Source organism: Dipodomys spectabilis, unplaced genomic scaffold (genome assembly GCF_019054845.1).
Source record: "Dipodomys spectabilis isolate Male_0828 unplaced genomic scaffold, ASM1905484v1 ptg000009l, whole genome shotgun sequence".
Classification (NCBI taxonomy): Eukaryota; Metazoa; Chordata; class Mammalia; order Rodentia; family Heteromyidae; genus Dipodomys; species Dipodomys spectabilis.
Window position 1 is genome coordinate 17,302,665 of NW_024870686.1, and position 19,944 is coordinate 17,322,608.

At 41.3% G+C, this 19,944-nt stretch overlaps 1 protein-coding gene across 1 annotated transcript in view; it reads left to right on the top strand.

The window, feature by feature from the left end:
* Enpp6 (ectonucleotide pyrophosphatase/phosphodiesterase 6) overlaps positions 1-11,140 on the top strand; it is an 85,619-nt gene extending 74,479 nt beyond the window's left edge. The window contains exons 7-8 of the mRNA XM_042702044.1: positions 5,720-5,843; positions 10,935-11,140. Of these exons, the coding sequence (XP_042557978.1) occupies positions 5,720-5,843; positions 10,935-11,140 (330 nt within the window). The remainder of the gene's footprint in view (positions 1-5,719; positions 5,844-10,934) is intronic.
* The last annotated feature ends 8,804 nt before the right edge of the window (positions 11,141-19,944 follow it).

Here is a 19,944-nt window from a genome sequence, read left to right on the forward strand (position 1 = left end):
GCCCAGAGTGCAAGCCCCACAACTGACAAAAAGAAAAAAAAAAGCAGAAATGTTTATTTTGGTTTATTGTTTCTGAATTTTTCATGGTTACCTAATTCTGTTGTTTGGAGCCCATGACAGCACAATAGAACATGGTAAGGGCACATAGCAGAAAAGACCTGCTAAACTCATGGTAACTGGGGAACAAAGAAGGGAAGGGGTCCAATATACCCTTCCAGGGCATGCCCCCCAAAGACCTAACTTTCTCCCCATCTTCTAAAGGTTTCACTTCCTAAAAGTTCCACCATCTCCCAGCAGTGCCACAAACTAAAGGCCAAGTTTTTAACATACGGACCTTTGAGGGGCACACAAGACCCAAATTATAGCAAAGAGAAATGATAACCCAAATACTTAACAGCCAGTACAATGAGGATAGAATGCCAGTTGTAAAAGGCTGCTGGGGATAGCCTGGCTCTGCCTATTGGCCACACAAAGAGCTAGTAAACACGGATTCTGACCTCAGGATGCTAATCAGTAAAAATAGGGCATGTCTTCAGAAAAAGAAAATAATCATTCACCATGATGCTTGGTAGATTCTGTAGTACAGCTAGCTCCCAGAGGTGTTCTCAACTCTGCATTGCATTCTGGGAGAGATTAGTAAGAAGAAATCCCCTGCCTTCCTTGACCTCCAGCACGCAAATATCTAAGAACAGAGCTCGGGACAAGCTCAGGAGGGCTGCACAGTCAGGCATGAGAAACACCAGAGTGGACAGTAAGTGCTCTGGTTTTGAGATGGAGCCATCCTGGTGGCCTCTAGAGGAAGAAGAGCAGAAAGGATCCAATGAGACATAGCTGGAGGGCCAGACAAGACCTCAGAAAGAAAGTCATCTCTGGTCAGAAGAGAAACCACAAAATACAGACATCGACATCCTCAGCCATGCTGAGAGAAGTCAATTTGGGGTACAGAGCAGAAATTGGGGGCCAGTGGATCCACCCACAGCCCCTGACCCTTGGTCTTCTCAGAAGAATTTTTCTCTAAGGCTTAGAAATGATTTATCTATAGCAAGGAGAAATAATAGGGAGCAGACGATAAATATGCACGCTACTGCATCCCCAAAACATAACTAGAAACAATACCATGAGAGTTTGCCAACACAGGTACCTCGCCCATGTGCAAACATAGAAGATAATAACTACAAACGATTGAAGCTGTTTCATGCTTCCCTGATCTTCCACCTCCCCGCTCTTCCTGATCAGACGTCTCTAACTGTAGTCCTCTGTGCTGGGCTAAGCATCCTGAAATGGGGAGTTCAAAAGAAACCCTGGCATGCATGTGCTAGGCTTTATGTTGGCTTTCTGATTTGTGGGTAAGAGGTGATGCTAAGGATGATTGAAATAAACCTTGAGTCTAGAAAGCATGACTCCTCATTCAGATGCATCTCCCTGGTATTTCAAATGAAAGCAGGCTGGCCTAGGCATCATCATGGTAGACTGGCAGGTAATTGAGTGCAGGCACCAAACTAAAAGAACCCAAGACCAAAACATCACAAGTCAGCCATTCTTCCTGCTGTTTCCTCATGTGCACCTCTCCATTATAGTTCTTCTCCCCTGGAAATGATTAGTGAGTTGCATAGTTCATCATGGAGGAAGGCGGTCATTGTTGCATGAGCAGGGCAGAGGTCCTGGGGGGTGCTGAACAGAGCACACTGCGTGAGGATCTTTGAATTCCTAAGATGTCGAATGCAGAATGACCAGTTTATTCTTGTTTGCCTGGGACTGTTTAGTTTGATGACTGATCAATGCATTATGTGCAGCCTTCTCTCTCTCTCTCTCTCTCTCTCTCTCTCTCTCTCTCTCTCTCACACACACACACACACACACACACACACTCACACACACTCTATCCATTTCTCAATTTTAGCCAAATCTGGAAGGTCAAGGTACTGCTTCAGGGGGGTCACTAGGTGGCAGTAAGAGGCAGTCCATGGGTTTGGAAGGGTCTGTGGGGTCTGCTCCTCAACCAGCTGCCTGGGGATCTACAAGCTCAGGGCTCCTAATCTAGAGTCTCAACTTTTCCTTAAATGGGACCCTGTGAAGACACCTTGAGTAGATGATATGGGCACAATGTGAAGATGTGAAAAGCCACTGGGAGGAGTCAAGGAAGAAGACTATCAGTGCACCATTTTGAAATTCAGACTGTGATTAACAACATTGTCCACCCTGTTTACCATCCCAAACAGTTTATTTTATTACTTTAAAAAAAATCAGTTAAGGAAAATTGGTTTTAGAGAGGAGATTTGTCATTTTAATAAAAACGAATGGATTTATCTGTGGCCAGATAGATTCCCAACTGGCTTTAGGGCTGAGGTTTGCATTGTTGGATGTCTATGAAGTGACAACTGTCTGTTTTTACACTATCATTTTCTAATCAAGTACATTGTCTTCACTCCCTGTGCCCTGTCCATACACACAATGTGATCCATAATTAGTCATGAATAATAAAAATTAGTCATGAATAATAAAAATAAAAAGTTCTCAGCCAGGCACCGGTGACTCGCACCTGTAATCCTAGCTACTCAGGAGGCTGCGATCTGAAGATTGCGGTTTGAAGCCAATCTAGGCAAAAAAGTCCTTGACACTCTTAGCTCTAATTAACCACCAAAAAACCAAAAGTGAAGCTGTGGCTTAAGTGGTAGAGTGCTAGCCATGAGCAAAAAAGCTCAGGGATAGTACCAGGCCCTGAGTTCAAGCCTACGACTGGCACATGAACACACACACACACACAAAACCAAAAAAAATATTCTCCTTTGGGCTTCCAGAATCATTGCCTTGTAGACAAAGAGTGGAAAAAAAAATAACACATTAAGTTAGTTGACAAAGCTAAATTGGGATGTGTTATGATCTTCACCATACACAGAGGAAGAACAACTCTCCCCCAAAAACCCAACCCCCCAAACCCAGTCTTAAAAGTTAGAAGGTTCATAAAGCATGTCTGTGGAAATCTACAAGCTACAGCTGGAGAAGGAGGGACCAGGGATGATGGAAAGTCAGGAAATGGAGAGTCAATGAAATAGTGCAATTTGGAAAGCAGAAATGCTAGGGGAGCGATTTATGGGGTGAGAGTGGATGGGTGTGCAGTGTGATATGACAGCTAAATAAGCAAGGGAAAGTTCAACCTCACCACCAGAGCCCCTCGCCTCACAGCTGGGAGCATGTGGTGACCAGACCACAGCCATTGATTGAGTGCCTACTGTGTGCCAGTTCTCAGCATACAGCCATGCTTTCCTCCCTGAACCCTGCAAGGTGGCTACTGCCATCCCCGGATCCCACAAGGAAAACAAACAAACAAACTCAAGAGAATTGACATAGCTTGCCAGAATCACAGAGATGGAAAGTGGCAAATTGAAATTTAACCTTACAGCCAATCCAGTTGAAAAAAAAATCTCATTTCTCCATGTTATATCTGACCCACACTCAGCAGGTGAAGAAACAGGGGACAGAAGGACAGTTCACTGTCCAATTCTACAGGGACCTCTGGCTACGGAGTGTTGAAGGGACACAAAGGTAGAGGAAGGCAGATTTAGGTTTCCATCTTAGCATTTTCTCTCATCAGCTGTGTGACTGTAGGAGGCCTACTAAATCTCTCTGTGCATAGTGCTCTCAGTTACAAAGTGAAAGGAATATGTACTGTCCACACTGTAAAGTCGTGATGATCAGGCCAGTGTTACAATGGACTCCCAGGAGATATATCACTTCCTTAATACCTGCTACTACTTGTGAGTTTGTGACACAACCTAAAAACAGTGGTTTGTTGTCTTGAGTCCATGCATTCACCCAAAACAGCTGATTCCACTTCCTACATCTGAAATACTTGTAATACGGAATCCTACGCTAGGCAGGAAGATCACTGGACTTCGGGGAGCTAATAGTTAGTCTACAAGGAATGGCTAGAGTGGTGTTCAATAGGCTGCAGCTTCCTGGAATTCACACAACTTTCTTGAGGCTCCTGGTTTCGAAACAAGTGAGAATCCATAGCCTAAGAAAATGTAGTCCTTAAGTTGACAGGGAAGAGATGGTTCTGGAACCATCTGGTTTCCTCAACCATCTGGTCAAGGGAAATAAAGGCAGACTTGGCTAACAGGATTGAAAGCCCCATCTTTAAAGTGGTTGCATACTTGCAGGAGAGGAGACTGGTTCTTATTAGCTGCTCCCTAGGGTGAAGCCAGAAGTAAAGGAGTGTGTGGGGGGGGTGTGAGTATATGGTGGAAGGGGTCCTGGACCAGTGGTGAGTGAACACTTGAGGCTTTGGTTGCTGTTAGTAACATGAAGTGACTAGAGCTGATGCTCTGTTTTCCAACAACATTTCTTCAATACCGGCTGGTATCTTTCAACTCAATTCACTCCTGATATTAATACCTGGAGTCTGGAATGTTAGGGTTTACTTAGAGGCTTAGTTAGAGCTAGCTTTAGTTAGCATTACGCTTAGAGTTTAGAGTAGGTTAAGGGGTTCAATGTCACAACACTGCCCCATAGTCAGACACCAAGCATAAGTCCTGTGACTCCAGGCTTGTATCGAATTTGGCTACAAATTCAAGGAATCTCACCACCTCACAAATAATTCCCTGGAATGAAACATAGGATTCAGGAAAGGCCTGTACTTGTCACTGCAGTTATATTGTAAAGAACACAACTTGGGACCTGTCAGGTAAAGAGACGCTCATAGGAAAGCATGGAAGGAGAGGACACAAAGCTTCCAGTCTCTGGAAGTTGCCTGAACTATGTTTTCTGGGGGTGGGGTCTTAAGATGGTGTGTGAGTAATTAGATCTTTGGTCACATGATAAACTCAGAATTTAGTGCCTTTACCCTCCCTAATGGTTGGAGGATAAAACTGAAAGTTCTAGCCTTCTAACCTCATCTAGCCTGAAGCTATTCTGGTACCTTAACTCAATGACATCTCATTAGCATAAACTTGGTGTGGAGGGAGGCTCATTGTGAATGACAAAAGATGCTCCTGGTTACAACTCAGAATTTAGTGCCTTTACCCTCCCTAATGTCAGAGGGTAGAACTGAAAGTTCTAGCCTTCTAACCTCAAAGTTTGTCCCCTGGGGCCCCAAACCCATTCGGAAGCTATTCTTGTACCTTAACTCAGAGACATCTCATTAACATAAACTTGGTAAGAAGAAGGCTCATTGTGAATGACAAAAGATGCTATCAGGAAATTCCAAAGGTTTTAGGAGCTGTCTGTTCAGAACCAGGGACAAAGATCAAATTTATTTGATCTTTGATAACAGTGTTAACATCCCTTTGTAAGTGCATGTGCTGGTCTTGGGCTTGAACTCAGGGGTTGGAGTACCATCCCTTTGCTTTTTCCCTCAAGGCTCTACCACTTGAGCTACACCTCCACTTCTCGATTTTTGCTGGTTAATGAGTTAAGAGTATCTTGGATTTGTCTGCTGCAGATGGTTTTGAACCGCTATCTTCAGATCTTAGCCTCGTGAGTACTTAGGATTTCAGACAGGAGCTACCATGCCCAGCTTAACTAGAGCTCTATAGCAGTTTAGGAGGCTGCCACCCAAAGGTCAGAGCTACCTGGAATAAGAAGCTATCCAGCTGAGGTAGGATGCTGAGAAGGGAATCTCCACAATGAGGATGAGATGAGGGCCCCAGTTTGGACCAAAATGTTCACTCATCACAATTGCTGATATGTAGTATCAAGTCATTCCATTGCTTGATTTCAGAATCGGGAGATGCTTCCATTTTGGATGAACAGCACTGGCAAGCGGGAAGGCTGGCAGCGTGGATGGCATGGATATGACAACGAGCTCATGGACATGAGGGGCATCTTCCTGGCCTTTGGACCTGGTAGGCAAGGAAATGACTAAATACTCTTGGTGTTCCAAGCAAGTATCTGTAATAGCAGCTAATAGAGCCAGTATAGGCTGAAGTGGTTTCTTTATGGATCCTCTTTATGAGCCAAACTGAGCAAACCCAGCTCCTTTCCATGAAACATCTTTTGCTGGCTTCCTTTCAAATGCTTCTTGGTTTTGGCAATTGCAACCACATACTTTTCCTTGTAAATTTTAAATCCTAAGTGCAGTGCAGAAAATGGAATCCACATGTCTGTGATTCATTTTTTTTTACTTAATTCATCAAAACATTATTTCACAGCTATCTGATGGCCAGAGAAGCTTATCGGACACCAGGTTGCTGACAGCTGTGAGTTCCAAAGTTGATATGATTTCTTCACAGGGTCTGACTCTTGCAGAGTCTCTCCCTGTCTAGAGCACCCATCCCGGTGGGGTTCATTCAGTTTAAGGCTCAACCAGAAGCTAGGGTGTGTTCATGGGTAGACTCAGAAATGACCTTGAGATTGACTTTGAGAATGAGCCAGAGAGACTAGTAGAGATGTCTCGGATAAAAGCAAATTTACCAAGCCTTCCTTGATCTGATTATATTCCAAAGGGCTGGAAGAAGGGAATGCAAAGGACCTTTCTGATCATTTGATATATTGATAGGCCATTGTAAATTCACACCTTGGAAAGTTTTACCAAATATTCCAATAAACATTCTATTGAATACCATGTTCTTGCTAAAAGAAAAGAAAAAGGAGAGAAAAGAATGGAAAAAAGAAAAGAACATCCAATAGCTAGCAAGTATCTTTTGGCTAGCTCAACTATTGTCTTACTACTCCCCCGCTTCCTTTATGACTATAATCAGCCTGCTATCTGTTTTCCACATGCCTCTTCTGAATGTTGATCAGAACATGTCCATGCTACTCTTTCAGATGATAGGTTAGACATCCTACCTGTACGCTGCATTCTTCCCTCCAATGAATCCAGACCAAAGGCCTGTCAACTTACTCATCTCCTTTGGTCTGCCTTGGCTTACTCTACTCACCATAAAATAGCTGTGAAGGACCATGCATGAGTGTCTATTACTGCAAGTTCTGTGGATGCCTCTGGGAGCCTGAGCTTGGGGAATACATTGGTCAAATCCCCTCCCATCTGGAAAGCAAGTTCACAAGTTCCAAAGTGAGGATCAAAAGGAAGTACAGAGCACGAACTGAGTTCAGGACATCGGCCTCAGCATTCAGAGGACATCTGAGCAGACATTAAATGCTGAAAGTCATCAGGCTCAGGTCAGGGTACAGCATTTCAAAGCCAGAGAAATTAGGAGTGGCGCTTTAAGGACCATGCTGATTATAGATTAGGTAGAAGGTATTCTGGGGCCATGGTCTTTCAATGGAAAACCTTAGTCACCAGGGTTTTTGTTTGTTTGTTTTCATTCAAAAACCTCCCTTCTCCCCAGAAGTGGGAAGTAAGATCATGAACGCAGAGCAGTTGTCTGCTGAAGAGTGAATGTCAGCAGCAGTCTCAGGCATATTTGAAAGCCGAATCAACTCTAACCCCACACCAAAACTTTTAAATGAAGTGCCCCAAACAACATTAACTTAAAAGTTCAATTCAGTGGGGGAGATTCTGCCCATTAATGGAGGCCTCCATCATCTGCTCCTTTAAAACTAAAAGCCCTCAGTCTTTTACAGACTGAAAGACGACCCCTGATGAAAATGGACTGGGCTAATTGCAAAATGCTTCCAGCCAGATGCAGTCTTGAGAGTCTCCCACTAACCATCACGTTCCTGGCTCCAATTCTCATGAAAGATTAAACAGCTTTACACACCGACTGTTTACTCTGAAGAAAATTTAAGAGCGAGGCCTTTAATAGCCATCTAGCTGCACTTGGAGATAAAGGTGCTTCCTCCCTGATTAATTGTCTGAGCTTCTTGCTTAGAGAGAAAGCCGAGCATCCTTGCGCCTGCCCAGATACCAGCCTTCCAAGTCAGAAAGTCTGGGCCAGCAAAGAGAAAGAGAAGTCATTCTGAAGATAGCCTTTCTCTCTCTCTAGTTAATCCCAGTTTCTAATTCGAACAACCTAATCTTGCCCTGGAGAACTGTGCGTTCCAGCTAAGACAGCTGGAATGCAATTCCTCCAGCTGCGGTGAGCTGGAGCCTTCCTCTGAAAGCAGGTCAAGGTGGTCAAACTCCTCTCTTTAGGAACGTTATCTATCTATCTATCTATCTATCTATCTATCTATCTATCTATCTATCTATCTATCTATCTATCTATCTATCTTATCTAGCTCTTTGTTTATATATTTACCTGAGCATTTGGGGGATTGAACCCAGAGCCTTAGACCTACGCAAGTGCTCTACTTAGCTACTTCTCCACCCTGGGAAATTCATTTTTAATAATCCAAAGAACTTAAGCCCATGGAATTAACTTGAACTTTCAATCCAGATTTTTTTTTTAAAAAAAGTCATCTTGAACTAGTGAGCTTTTGAAGATTCTCCCAAATGAAATTGAAGAATTTTCTGGAAAGCTTTGCTTCTAGCCTGGATCATCTTTACATTGGGCCCAAACTAATATTCCTACAGAAGAGACAGCCATGAATGAACTAGTTGGAAAAGAAGAGTCAATTCTCCTTTGGACTCATGGACCCAGGAGTTAATTTTGTACTTCTAAAGCAAAACGACAGCAATCCTGTCCAACATTTTTGTCAGAAATGCCTGATCTCAGTTGTTTCTGGGAAAAGTTTAAAAACTGGATTAAAAAAAAAAGATTAGGAAAGGACACTTTGCATGTCCTATCACCCCCCCACAGCAGTGGCAAAGACATGGCCACATGTGGTAGGCAGAGTGGTCGTCACACCCTGGACCCATGGCAAGCCAACGGAGAGAGGAGTTGTTTCCATATCCCTGTGACAAACTTTCCATTGACTTCTCAAGATTTCTTCCGCTTCCTTCCCTTTTAGGTACCAGTACTAGGCTTGAACTCAGGGCCTGGACACTGTCTTTTAGCTTTTTCATCCAAAGTTGGTGGTCTATCACTTGTGCCATACCTCCACTTCTGGCTTTTTGGCAATTAATTGGGGATAAAGTCTCTGGGACTTTTCTGGCCAGGCTAGCCTCAAACTGTTGTCCTCCAGATCTCAGCCTCCTTAGTAGCTAGGATTATAGTCATGAGCTAGCAGAACCTGGTTCCTACAGAGACTTTTTGCACTGACCTTGGTTTACACTGAATTCTGCAACAAGCAAACCTATCACTTAAGAATTTGCTCTGAATCTATGTGGTAGTTTTGGAGCAAGTACAACTTGCTTCAATATGTGCAATTTCTGGACCAGAATTTGGTGTTGGCAATTCCAGAATATGTTGCTGTTACGGTTTGCATGCTTTAAAAATAAAGCATATGCAATCATTTTAGCAAAGCTTCTTTTTTTTTCTTTTTCCTTCCTTCCTTCCTTCCTTCCTTCCTTCCTTCCTTCCTTCCTTCCTTCCTTCCTTCCTTCCTTCCTTCCTTCCTTCCTTCCTTCCCTTCCCTCCCCCTCTTTCTTTGCCCTGGGGATCAAACTCAAGGCCTCTTGTTTTCTGCAAAGGTACTCTGCTATTTGAGCCACACCACAAATTCAGCAAATTTTTACCCAGGCTGGCCTGGACTATCGCCCTCCTATTTATGCTTCACATAGCTGGCTGAGATGACAGAGTAACTAGCACACCTTGCTATTGAGTGAGATGAGGTCTCACTTTTTTCCCAAGCTTGTCTCATACTACAATTCTTCCCATCTCTGCTTCCAAAGTAGCTGAGAGTAGAGGATGAACCACACTTAAAAAGCAATCTAAGAGTTTATTTTCTAAGACTTGACTCTGTAGCCCCCCCCAACTTCCTATTTCATTTACAATCTTAGATGTACTAAAATTAAAGGCCTTCCTGAGGTCTAAAAGCAAAGCTGCTAATGTGTGTTACTACATTCATATATTCATTGTTTAAGTGGACAAGCACTTTGTTGTGAGTACTTGATATGTCTAGCCATGGAGAAGGAGCAGGTGCACTCAATTAAAAATTCCTCCAGCTGGCTTTCAGAGTCACCTTCCTAATTATGCTGTGAATAGCCAGTCCTGGCACAACCCAGTTCCTGGATTACTGCTTCAGGCTCTTCAGGATTTCTACTGTATGGGCTCTTAGGTGAAGCTAGATTCTTGTCTCTATTAGATCTCTCAGGGCCTCCCTGGAATTCCTGACTCCATTATCAGTTTGCTCATTTTCCTTACGGCTACACTATTTTATCTGTCCCTGAAGGCTCCTCAGAAATGTGTAACTGATCTTCCAAATGTATTTAAAGCGTCATTGCCATTGCTGGTGAGCTCTCTTCCAGGAAAGTATACAACTTCATGTTCCATTATAACCTATAGCCTCATTGTGGCAGGAAGAGAGAGAAACATTCTTTTTTATATACGTTTATTTTTACGTTTAAGTAGTTGTACAGAGGAGGAATCATTAACCACAGTCGCTTATAAATATAACAAATCTTTATCAGTGTTACCTCTTTCATCATTCTCTCCCAATCCTACCCTTTATCTCAAATTTCATAAGTTGTAGAATATGCATTGAATTTTCTAACTGTATTTTCCCCTTTCTTCTCTTCATTTGTCTATCCCCTCTCATTGGAGAAACATTCTTGAGTTATTGTGAGTTCATAGCAGGAAATAGCATTCTATCTATTCGTTGTAGCTAGCTAGATATTAGGTAAGAATACTGTTGAAGTGAGACATACAAAAACAGTCTTTTCTGATCATGTCAGATCTCCAGTGTTCTACGGAAGTGGAACAACTTCAACTGGCCTTCTGGAACGTTCTGTTGTCATAGAGAGTACTCAGGCACACAGAAAGTTTGCCTGTACACCTGTCTTTTAAAAAGTCTCATCTCCAGGAACCAGAGACAGCTTTACAGATACTCTTCCTTCCATATTCACAGTAACTTGCTCCACGTATTGATCAAGCTGGCTTTCAAAAGCCAAAGTTGTCTTCGGCTGGAGTGAAAGTCCTCCACATTGTGACCCAGTCCCTCTCTGCCGAGCTACAACCACGTCAGCTTATTTGTTTTCCTTTTCTTTTCAGATTTCAAATCCAACTTCAGGGCTGCTCCAATCAGATCTGTGGATGTCTACAATGTCATGTGCAATGTGACAGGCATTACCCCACTGCCCAACAATGGGTCCTGGTCCAGGGTGGTATGCATGCTGAAGGGCCAGGTTAACTCATCAACATCTCTCCAGCTGAGCAGCTGTGCACTGGCCTTGATGCTCTTCTTATTGTTTGTATAACTGATCATACTGTGTGTCCCAAAACTTAGTCAGCACAGTGTGCTTCAAAGGGGAACCATAGTCTGTGTGAATAATAGCTTCCTTAACACAATCAGGGCCATGTAAGTTATGCATCTATCATTTGCTGTTCCTGCTTCTTTTTGTGTATATGTGCAAGTACTGGGGCTTGAACTTACACACTTGCTGAGCTTTGTCTCTCAAGGTTGGTACTCTACTTCTTGAACAGCACCTCTACTTCCATACTTTTTCCTGGTAAGTTGGAGAATGGAGAGCCTTTTGGATTTGCCTCTCCTGGCTGGCTTTCAACCACAATCCTCAGATCTCAGCTTCTTGAGCAGCTAGGATTATAGGGATGGGGCACAAGTGTCCGGCTTCCTATATCTTTACGGGGGAAACAAAACAAAACAGACTTTGTGTTTCCTAGAAGCAAGAAATCTTAGCTTTTCATTTCTTGGGATGTGTATAATTTTTCCCATTCTTTTAAACATGCAGTTACTGAGAATGAACTACTGGTTTGTTCCTGGAGTAGCCAAACTTGGAAAGGATATCATCTTGGCTTTCCTGTCTGTCCTTTTTGAACAAAGTTTCCCCTCAGATCAGATCCAGGAGTCATTCTTGGGATCTTTGGCTGTAATCCTGCACTGTCCCCTTCACTTTAGAGAAATAAGAAATACACAAGAAAACAGCCTCTGCTATCTGTTTGTGACCCAGCTTGTGGAGCTTTTCATCTGATGCAGAGTTCCAGAAACAAGATGTCCTAGCAGACATCAGCAAGCAACCAATAACAAAAACAAAAAATCACTAAGGATTAGACAACTCATAGAACAAGGTGAAAGATTTGAGTCTTTCACCAGAGTCGGAGTGCATGATAATGTCCCTTGTCTCAAAGAGCTAAAAAGCTAACAATGGGTATGGATTTCTGGGAGACATCATTACAGCCTGTATAGTATGAAGCCCTATGAATGACAGGCATGGAATGTTGATGGAGTGATGGATTGCTTGCCCACCCACCTGCGTGTATGACTGTTTTGTCAGACACTGCCACTTTAATTCAGACCACAGGAACACTTGACATGTCAATACAGGTTGAGAAAAGGCTGGATGTCTTACTAAATGAGAATATGAGCTGGCAAACAGAAATCTGAGCTCATTGCTTACAATATGGTAATACATTAAGCCTAAGTTTTATGTACCAGTAATCCTAAAGTAATGCTTGCTTAACAGCTACGAAAGGATTTTCTGAGTGGCAGAATTCCATAGAAAATGGTGGGGATAGGGAAAGGAGAGGGTGGGACAGAGTCAAATAGCATTGACTATTTGGTTAGGAAAACTGTCAAGATGGTGGTCAAAGTGCCATGTCAGAGAGTTAAGTTCTTTAAGAAGATCTTAGAAGAGCCACTAGCCTAAGGTGATATTTTTTTTAGCTAAGTTCTTAAGTTGGCTATAGAAGCATGCAAAATAAGGAATAACTGCTTCTCTCTGTCTCTCGTAGTAATACTGAGGTTTGAACTCAAACATTCTACCACTTCAGTCATACCTCCAGTCCTTTTTGCTTTTATAATATTTTCCATGCTTTTTGCCTATGCTTCTCACCTAGATAGGATGACAGGTGTGCAAACCACCACTTCAGGTAGTGGTTTAACTCATTAACTGTTTTCCTAGACTGTCCTCAAACCATGATCCTTTTGATCTCTGCCTTTTGAGTAGTTGGGCTTACAGATGTGAACCATCAGGCCACAGATACACACACACACACACACACACACACACACACACACACACACACACACACACATTTAATTTACAGGGTTGGCTTTGTTTTTTACTTTACTATACTACAGACATAATACACATTCAGTAGACTTTCACAATTGAACTTGTTCCTTTTCCTGATACCATCTCATGATACTTAGCAGTAAGCAGTGAGCTGTGGCTCTAGTCAGTCACTTGGTTAGTGTTGGTAAGCTAATGAGGTTTAATAGGTTATGTGTGCTCAGTGCCTTTTCAACTTCATGACATTTTCCAATTACGATGGGTTAAGCAGGACATCACTTCATCCTAAGTCCAGAAACATTTGTACATGAGTCCCATTATTGCATTCTAAACGAGTCTACACTAAATGCAAGTGAGACTTGGTGTCAAGAAAAGACAAGGCATTGGATGGGTCTCATCAGGACCAAGAAGACTTTACTTGGTGTTTATCTTGAAGGGAAAAAAATAGAATATCAGCATTCACCCTAACTCAGGAAGTCAGAACTGTCTCCTTGATTTGAATCATGAGAGCAAAGGATCACTGCTCAAAAAATATTAAATTCACCTTCACAAAAGATGTCTAAGGAGTTATGTAATATGTTTTTAAAGCTCCAGCAAGACACTGAATCAATTGGAAAGGAGGCAAATCAGCCTTTGTTGTGTGTCTGAAAGCAAATTAGTACTTCAGAACATTGGCACTGGTTGTTGGAATAGACATCTATTGTTCAGAGTTTTCTTTCTCCACAAAGGATGGGGTTTTGTTGAACTCTCTAGAGCCTACTTCCTTCCTTGTGAAGGAAGGATCCCTAAAAGATATCCGAGCAGTTGAATTAAAAGTGGATCATCAAATTCAGGACAGAATAAACATGTGCACACTCTTGCATTTCACTTTCTTGTGCTGTCTTTCCATGTTCTTTTACCCATCCTAAACATCTTCAAGTTACATAATAAAATTTCAGGTATTTTTCTGACAAGGTATAATTTTCCTTAGGTAATGTTAAATAAGTTAGTGAGAATAAGATAACAAAGCAATAATTAACACTGGTAAATAATAAAGAAAATTCAGACTCCAAATGATAAAAAGTTTAAAAAAAATGCTTTGCTGGCTGGGAAGGTGGCTCAGTGGTAGAATGCTTGCCTTGCATGCGTGAGGCCTGTGGTTCGATTCCTCAGCACCACATAGCAGAAAAAGCTGGAAGTGCGCTGTGGCTCAAGTGGTAGAACACTAGCCTTGAGCTAAGGAGCTCAGGCACAGTGCTCAGGCCCAGAGTTCAGGCCCCACAACAACTGACACAAAAAAAAAAAAAAGCTTTGCCTAAAATAGAGCACTCATTTAATGGCTTGTTTACTAACCATTCATTCATTTTTATTTTAAAGTTGCATACTATTTTCTCTAAATGTGTTTTGAATTCCATAGGCATAAATTCTGCTAGGATATCTTTTGCCTTGGGTTATTTTATTATGTTACTGTTGATTCCAGAAGGAAGAGCATTAGGTGGGCCTTTCAAGGAGAAATGAAAGGAATGATCCTTAATGATAAGATGGACTATTTTTTCCTGCCAACATGCTTCATCTCCAGAATCTAATCAAATTAAGTTCACAAAACCCAAGCATAAACTAGAATAGACTCAGAAAACTCTTTCTAGCTTAGAAAACTTCTGAATTTTAAAGCCCTATCTTTTAAAGGGTTTTTTGACTGTGAACTTTCTGGACTCTTAGCTACCATCTGACTCACTTCCGAGGTTGCAGGTTCAGAGGATCTGATCAAAGTCTTCAGACAACACATTTGAGTCACACTGATTCAAAGTTTAGGTTTGCTCTAAGGACCACTGGACTCTGATTTGGTCTTGGAACATCAGAATCCCCTGAGAACTATTTCAAAACCAGCCAGTTTCTCCAGTGCTCACAGGACTGATATCAGGTAGTAATACCAGTTGAGTTGAGTTGAGCTCCCAGTGCTCTAAAACCAAAGTAGATCTGTTAGTCCTATTGATGGAGAGAGGAACCAAGAGAGGCCAACTTGGCTTCTCTCCGTCCCTCATTTAGTGCTTCTTCAACAGTGCTGTCAGCAAATGTGGACGATGTTCCAAACACACAGCGGTTTTATGACTTTTCTAACCAATTGTTTTGCATTTCTGTAAATATTAAGAGATCGCAAACGCTAATTGTGTTTTATCTTTTTAAACAGTTTTGAATAGACCAAAGTCATATATACTATTTGCTAGAAGAATGGAAAAAGGCTGTTTTGGCAAACTGATCATAAACTATTGAAACTTGGTCTCAGGAATATACTACAGAAAATATGTTGCTTTGGAATCATAAAATAGCACCAAGTACAGTGCCTTAAATAGTTGATAATGCTCCTATTAGTATGTATTGGGTGGAAAAAGAATAAATGTCATTAGGAAGACTTGTTCAAACTCTCTTTGTACTTCTTCAAATTAAATACCTTTTTTTCACTTTTGGCTTGATGTCTTTTGTTATTACCGAATTAACATTATAATTATACTTATATTAATTTGTGGACTATGAAAATTCTGCCCTAGGCTTATAAACTAGATGGAAAGAAGGAAGGAAGGAAGGAAGGAAGGAAGGAAGGAAGGAAGGAAGGAAGGAAGGAAGGAAGGAAGGAAGGAAAGGAGGGAGGAAGGAAAGAAGGAAGGAAGGAAGGAAGGAAGGAAGGAAAGGAGGGAGGAAGGAAAGAAGGAAGGAAGGAAGGAAGGAAGGAAGGAAGGAAGGAAAGGAGGGAGGAAGGAAAGAAGTAAGGAAGGAAGGAAGGAAGGAAGGAAAGGAGGGAGGAAGGAAAGAAGGAAGGAAGGAAGGAAGGAAGGAAAGGAGGGAGGGAGGAAAGAAGGAAGGAAGGAAAGGAGGGAGGGAGGGAGGGAGAGAGGGAGAGAGGGAAGGAGGGAGGGAGGAAGGAAGGAAAGAAAGAGATTGTGTTTTAAGCACTTTAGGCATATTAAGCATTATAAATGCAATATCTTTGGGATTCAATTCAAATGCTGTACAATTTAATTTATTGTAAAATTTTAATCCAGTGACTTCTTTGTATATTTACATTACATATACATTCCACAATCTCGTCTAGAACATTTTTGTCATCCCAACTCCTTACTCAATAATGCATGCAATCACTCCCCACGCCCCCCCCCCCCCCAGACAGCCATTAAATGACTTTGTTTTAGATTTATCTATCCTGGATATTTTATAAAAATGGAATAATAACAGTATGCTCTTTGTGGATGGCTCATTTCACTTAGCAAAATAAATTAAAGGTTACAGCATCGAATCCTTCCCCTATTCCCTTTATTTATGAATAACATTCCATTGTATAGGAATACTGTAGGATAGTTTTCCTATTGATGAATATTTTGTTTCTCTTATTTTGTAGATTATAATATGAACATTTGTGCACACATTGTTGTACTCATATGTTTTTATTTCTCCTGGGAATATATTAGGAATTGAATTACTGAGGGACAACTTTATGTTAAATGTTTGAGGGAGAGCTACACTATTTTCCAACTTAGTGCACACAGTTTGCACTCTTACCAGTAATGTATGAGGGTTCCAGTTTCTCTTCATCCTTGCCAGCACCCATTGTGATCTGTTTCTCTTGAACTACAGCCATCCTAAGGAGTGTGAAATGGTATCTTACTGTGATTTATTTGTACTTCCCTAATGATCAATTGTGTTAAACAGGGTTTTTTTCTTTTTTCTCTTTGTGCATCTTTGTAGGAGAAATGTCTGTTGGAATTCTTTGCCCATTTTAATTGGCTTGTCATTTTTACAATTGAACTATAATACTTTACACAGTCTGTATCCAAGTCTCTTTCCCATTCTTTCTTAACTTCTTTAAATACATTCTTTGTGGCACAAAATTTTAAATTTTATGATGAAGTCTAATTTTGATCAGTTGTGCTTTTCTTTTTGCTTGGTCTGAAACCAGGATTGGAAATCCATACCTAATGCTTTTGTTCATTGGCTAGTGCTCTACCAGCTGAGCCACACCTCCAACCCCAGTTGCGTTTTTTGGATCATGCCTAGGAATGCTTTCTTGAATCCAAGATCATTAAAGTTTCCAACTTTGATAATCAAACCCAGGACAAGGCCTTACCCAGGTTAGGCAAGTGTTATACCAAGCTACATTTCCCAGCCATCTTCTCTAATTCTGCTAAGAGTACTTTAGATTTAACTCTCATATTTAGGTCTACAATCCATTTTGAGTTTTTGTGTATGGTGTGAGGAAGGGAAATAATTTCATTCTTTTTCACCAGGAATCTAGTTCTTTTAGCATTGCTTATAGCAAAACACAGTTACCTTTGAGATAAATGTGAAAGTTCCATTGGACAAAACACTTACTTTTTAAAGATTCCAAACACTATAGAAATTGAATTTTGTTTTCATTACTTTCCTAAAGATCCAAATCACTATAGAAGTTTGAACATTTATTCTCACACAACTACTGGGTGTGCTACTCTATCTATCTATCTATCTATCATCTATCTATCTATCTATCTATCTATCTATCTATCTATCTATCTATCTATCTATCATCTATCTATCTATCTATCTATCTATCTATCATCTATCTATCTATCTATCTATCTATCATCTATCTGTCTATCTATCTATCTATCTATCTATCTATCTATCTATCTATCTATCTATCTATCTATCTATCTATCTATCCTTAAGTAGTTGTAGAAAGGATTTCAATTCAGCACGCCAATTTATGAGTACAGTGTGTCTTGGTCATTGTCACTCTTTCATCATTTTCTCTCCATACCCCCAATCTGGTGTGTAACTCTTAAAAAATCATCCCATAAATTTAGAGTGAAATGTCTTCTATAGAAGGAGGACACTAATGTCAATATGGGAAGTGGCTCAGACCACTAGAAACATGTACAAACCACCCTACCCGAAAGAGTCACCTCTTCTAGCTGGGCCTGTATTGTTGGTCCCATTTCAGCTAGGATCCCTGGGACAGCCAGAATACAAACACTATCCAACGTTTACCACTCAAATGCACTCTGGGAAAGCCCAGAGAAACCTTATGGTCTCTCTAGAGGACCCAATAACAGCTTTCACATGGTCTTTCTCACCAGAATCCCAGGCAAAAGTGAAGTGCTCTCTTACGCAATGACCTCTCATCACGTTTCCCTATTAAGTATTTAGGCCCAAGCTCACCCTCCCTCCTCTACCTAAGGGACATTTTAAAATTGCAACTCAGGTCAATGCATTGTCCTGCAAGTCTTCAGTGATTTCTCATTGTCCAAATTTAGTCGTTCCAGCATGGCTTACCAGGCTTGGCATAAATTTATTCTTTTGTTCAATAAATAAATGCAACTTACTTGCATTTTACTGAATTTTCCTCTCATCTTTATCTATCTCTCTGCCTCACTCCTCTCCCCATTTTTTTTTCCTTTTTGGAGGTGGTACTGAGGTTTGAACTCACGGCCTCACATTTGCTAGGCAGGGCACTTGAGAGCTGAACCATTCCTTCAGCTCTTTTATGCACTGGTTTGCTAGAAGCCATTGCAAATAAGGCTTGATTCCATAAAATGACATTTTCCCTCCATTGTGCATATTTGTTTAACTCTTTGACAAAATATGATACATTTTATTTCCTCACAAACTATCTTCTCAATACTGAAGATCTTGGGCTCTCATGCTTTCTCAGCAAGCATCTGCTTGCTAAGCATCGCCAGCAACCCTCCACCCCCCTTTTGGCCTTTTATTTTTTTGATGTCTTGCTTTCTGCCTAGGCTGCCCTAAGCTCCAGTCCTCCTCTTTCCCCATGTCACTGGGAATGGCAGACACACATCACTCTCCAGTTATTTCTTTCCCCTGTAGTTAGGATAACAGGCAGCACTACAATGCCCAGGCAGGGACTGAGATAGAGTCTTGAAGTCTCATAAATATTTACATTTGGGCTGGCCTTGATGCTCAATCTTCCAGTCTCTCTGCCTACTAAGCAAGCAGCAATACTTAAACCCTTTTAAAGTCATGTCATTGTCAGAGAAATTTGTGTCAAACACAAACATTTCATTGATCTGAGTTCTGGCCTCCTTATATCAGGTCCTGGAAGACCACTGGTATGTTGTGAGTCATCAAATACTAGAAGGATGGATCTGTATACATTTCAGAAAAAAAGTAATGAACTATAATTATTTGAAATTCTGGAGCTGCCTCTAGACAACTGCTCCAGGTGTAAAGAATCAAACTGGTTTAGAAGGAATTCAAACTGGTAGAAACAAAATAATAGCACATGTATACCCTTCATTTGGGGTTAAACCGTGTCACTTCCAGGCCCTATATCTGAATATACAGTACATGAATGTGAGTTTCTTTGGAAATAGAAATGTTACATGTGTGATCAAGTTGGGATGATCATTCTGGATTAAGGTCCACCCTAAATCCTCAAAGGAAGGAGTCTTCTCTGGACTCTTGTGGGGACCATGGTATTTCTAAAACCTTGATTTCAGACTTCTGGCCTCTAGAACTAAGGGAGAATAAATTTTTGTTGTGTCAAGCTACCCAACGTGTGGTAATTTGTCACAGCAACCAGAGGAAATGAACACATCCTCCCAGTTGCTACTTGAGTCAATTTAGCTCATCAGTGGGTTCTTGAGTTCTTCCTTCCTACCAGGTACTGGGCTATGTTCTGAGATGCACAGATGGAAAGACATATGGTTACTGTCCTCAGAAGCTCACACTTCAGTCACTGCATTCTTCTACTTTTGAGCAGAATTGAATTTTCATTTCTGTGGGACTAAATGTTCTGGTTGCTAAGAGAAATGCATGGAGAGAACTTCAGAGAAAGCAGGAAGAACACAGTTAAGAAACCACCAGCTCATAATAGGGTGGGGGGAGGCAAGAAACTCAACCACTGTTTCCCAGTCAAGTCTGTCTGCTTCATCCCTCCATTCTGACTCTTGTGTATTTGATGTGTGTGACAGCCCTGTGTTAGCTCCACCTTGCCGGAATAATTCTCTCTCTGCAAAAGCAAAGATGATTGTGTTGCTTGCTTAGGGGGGAAAAACAATCCT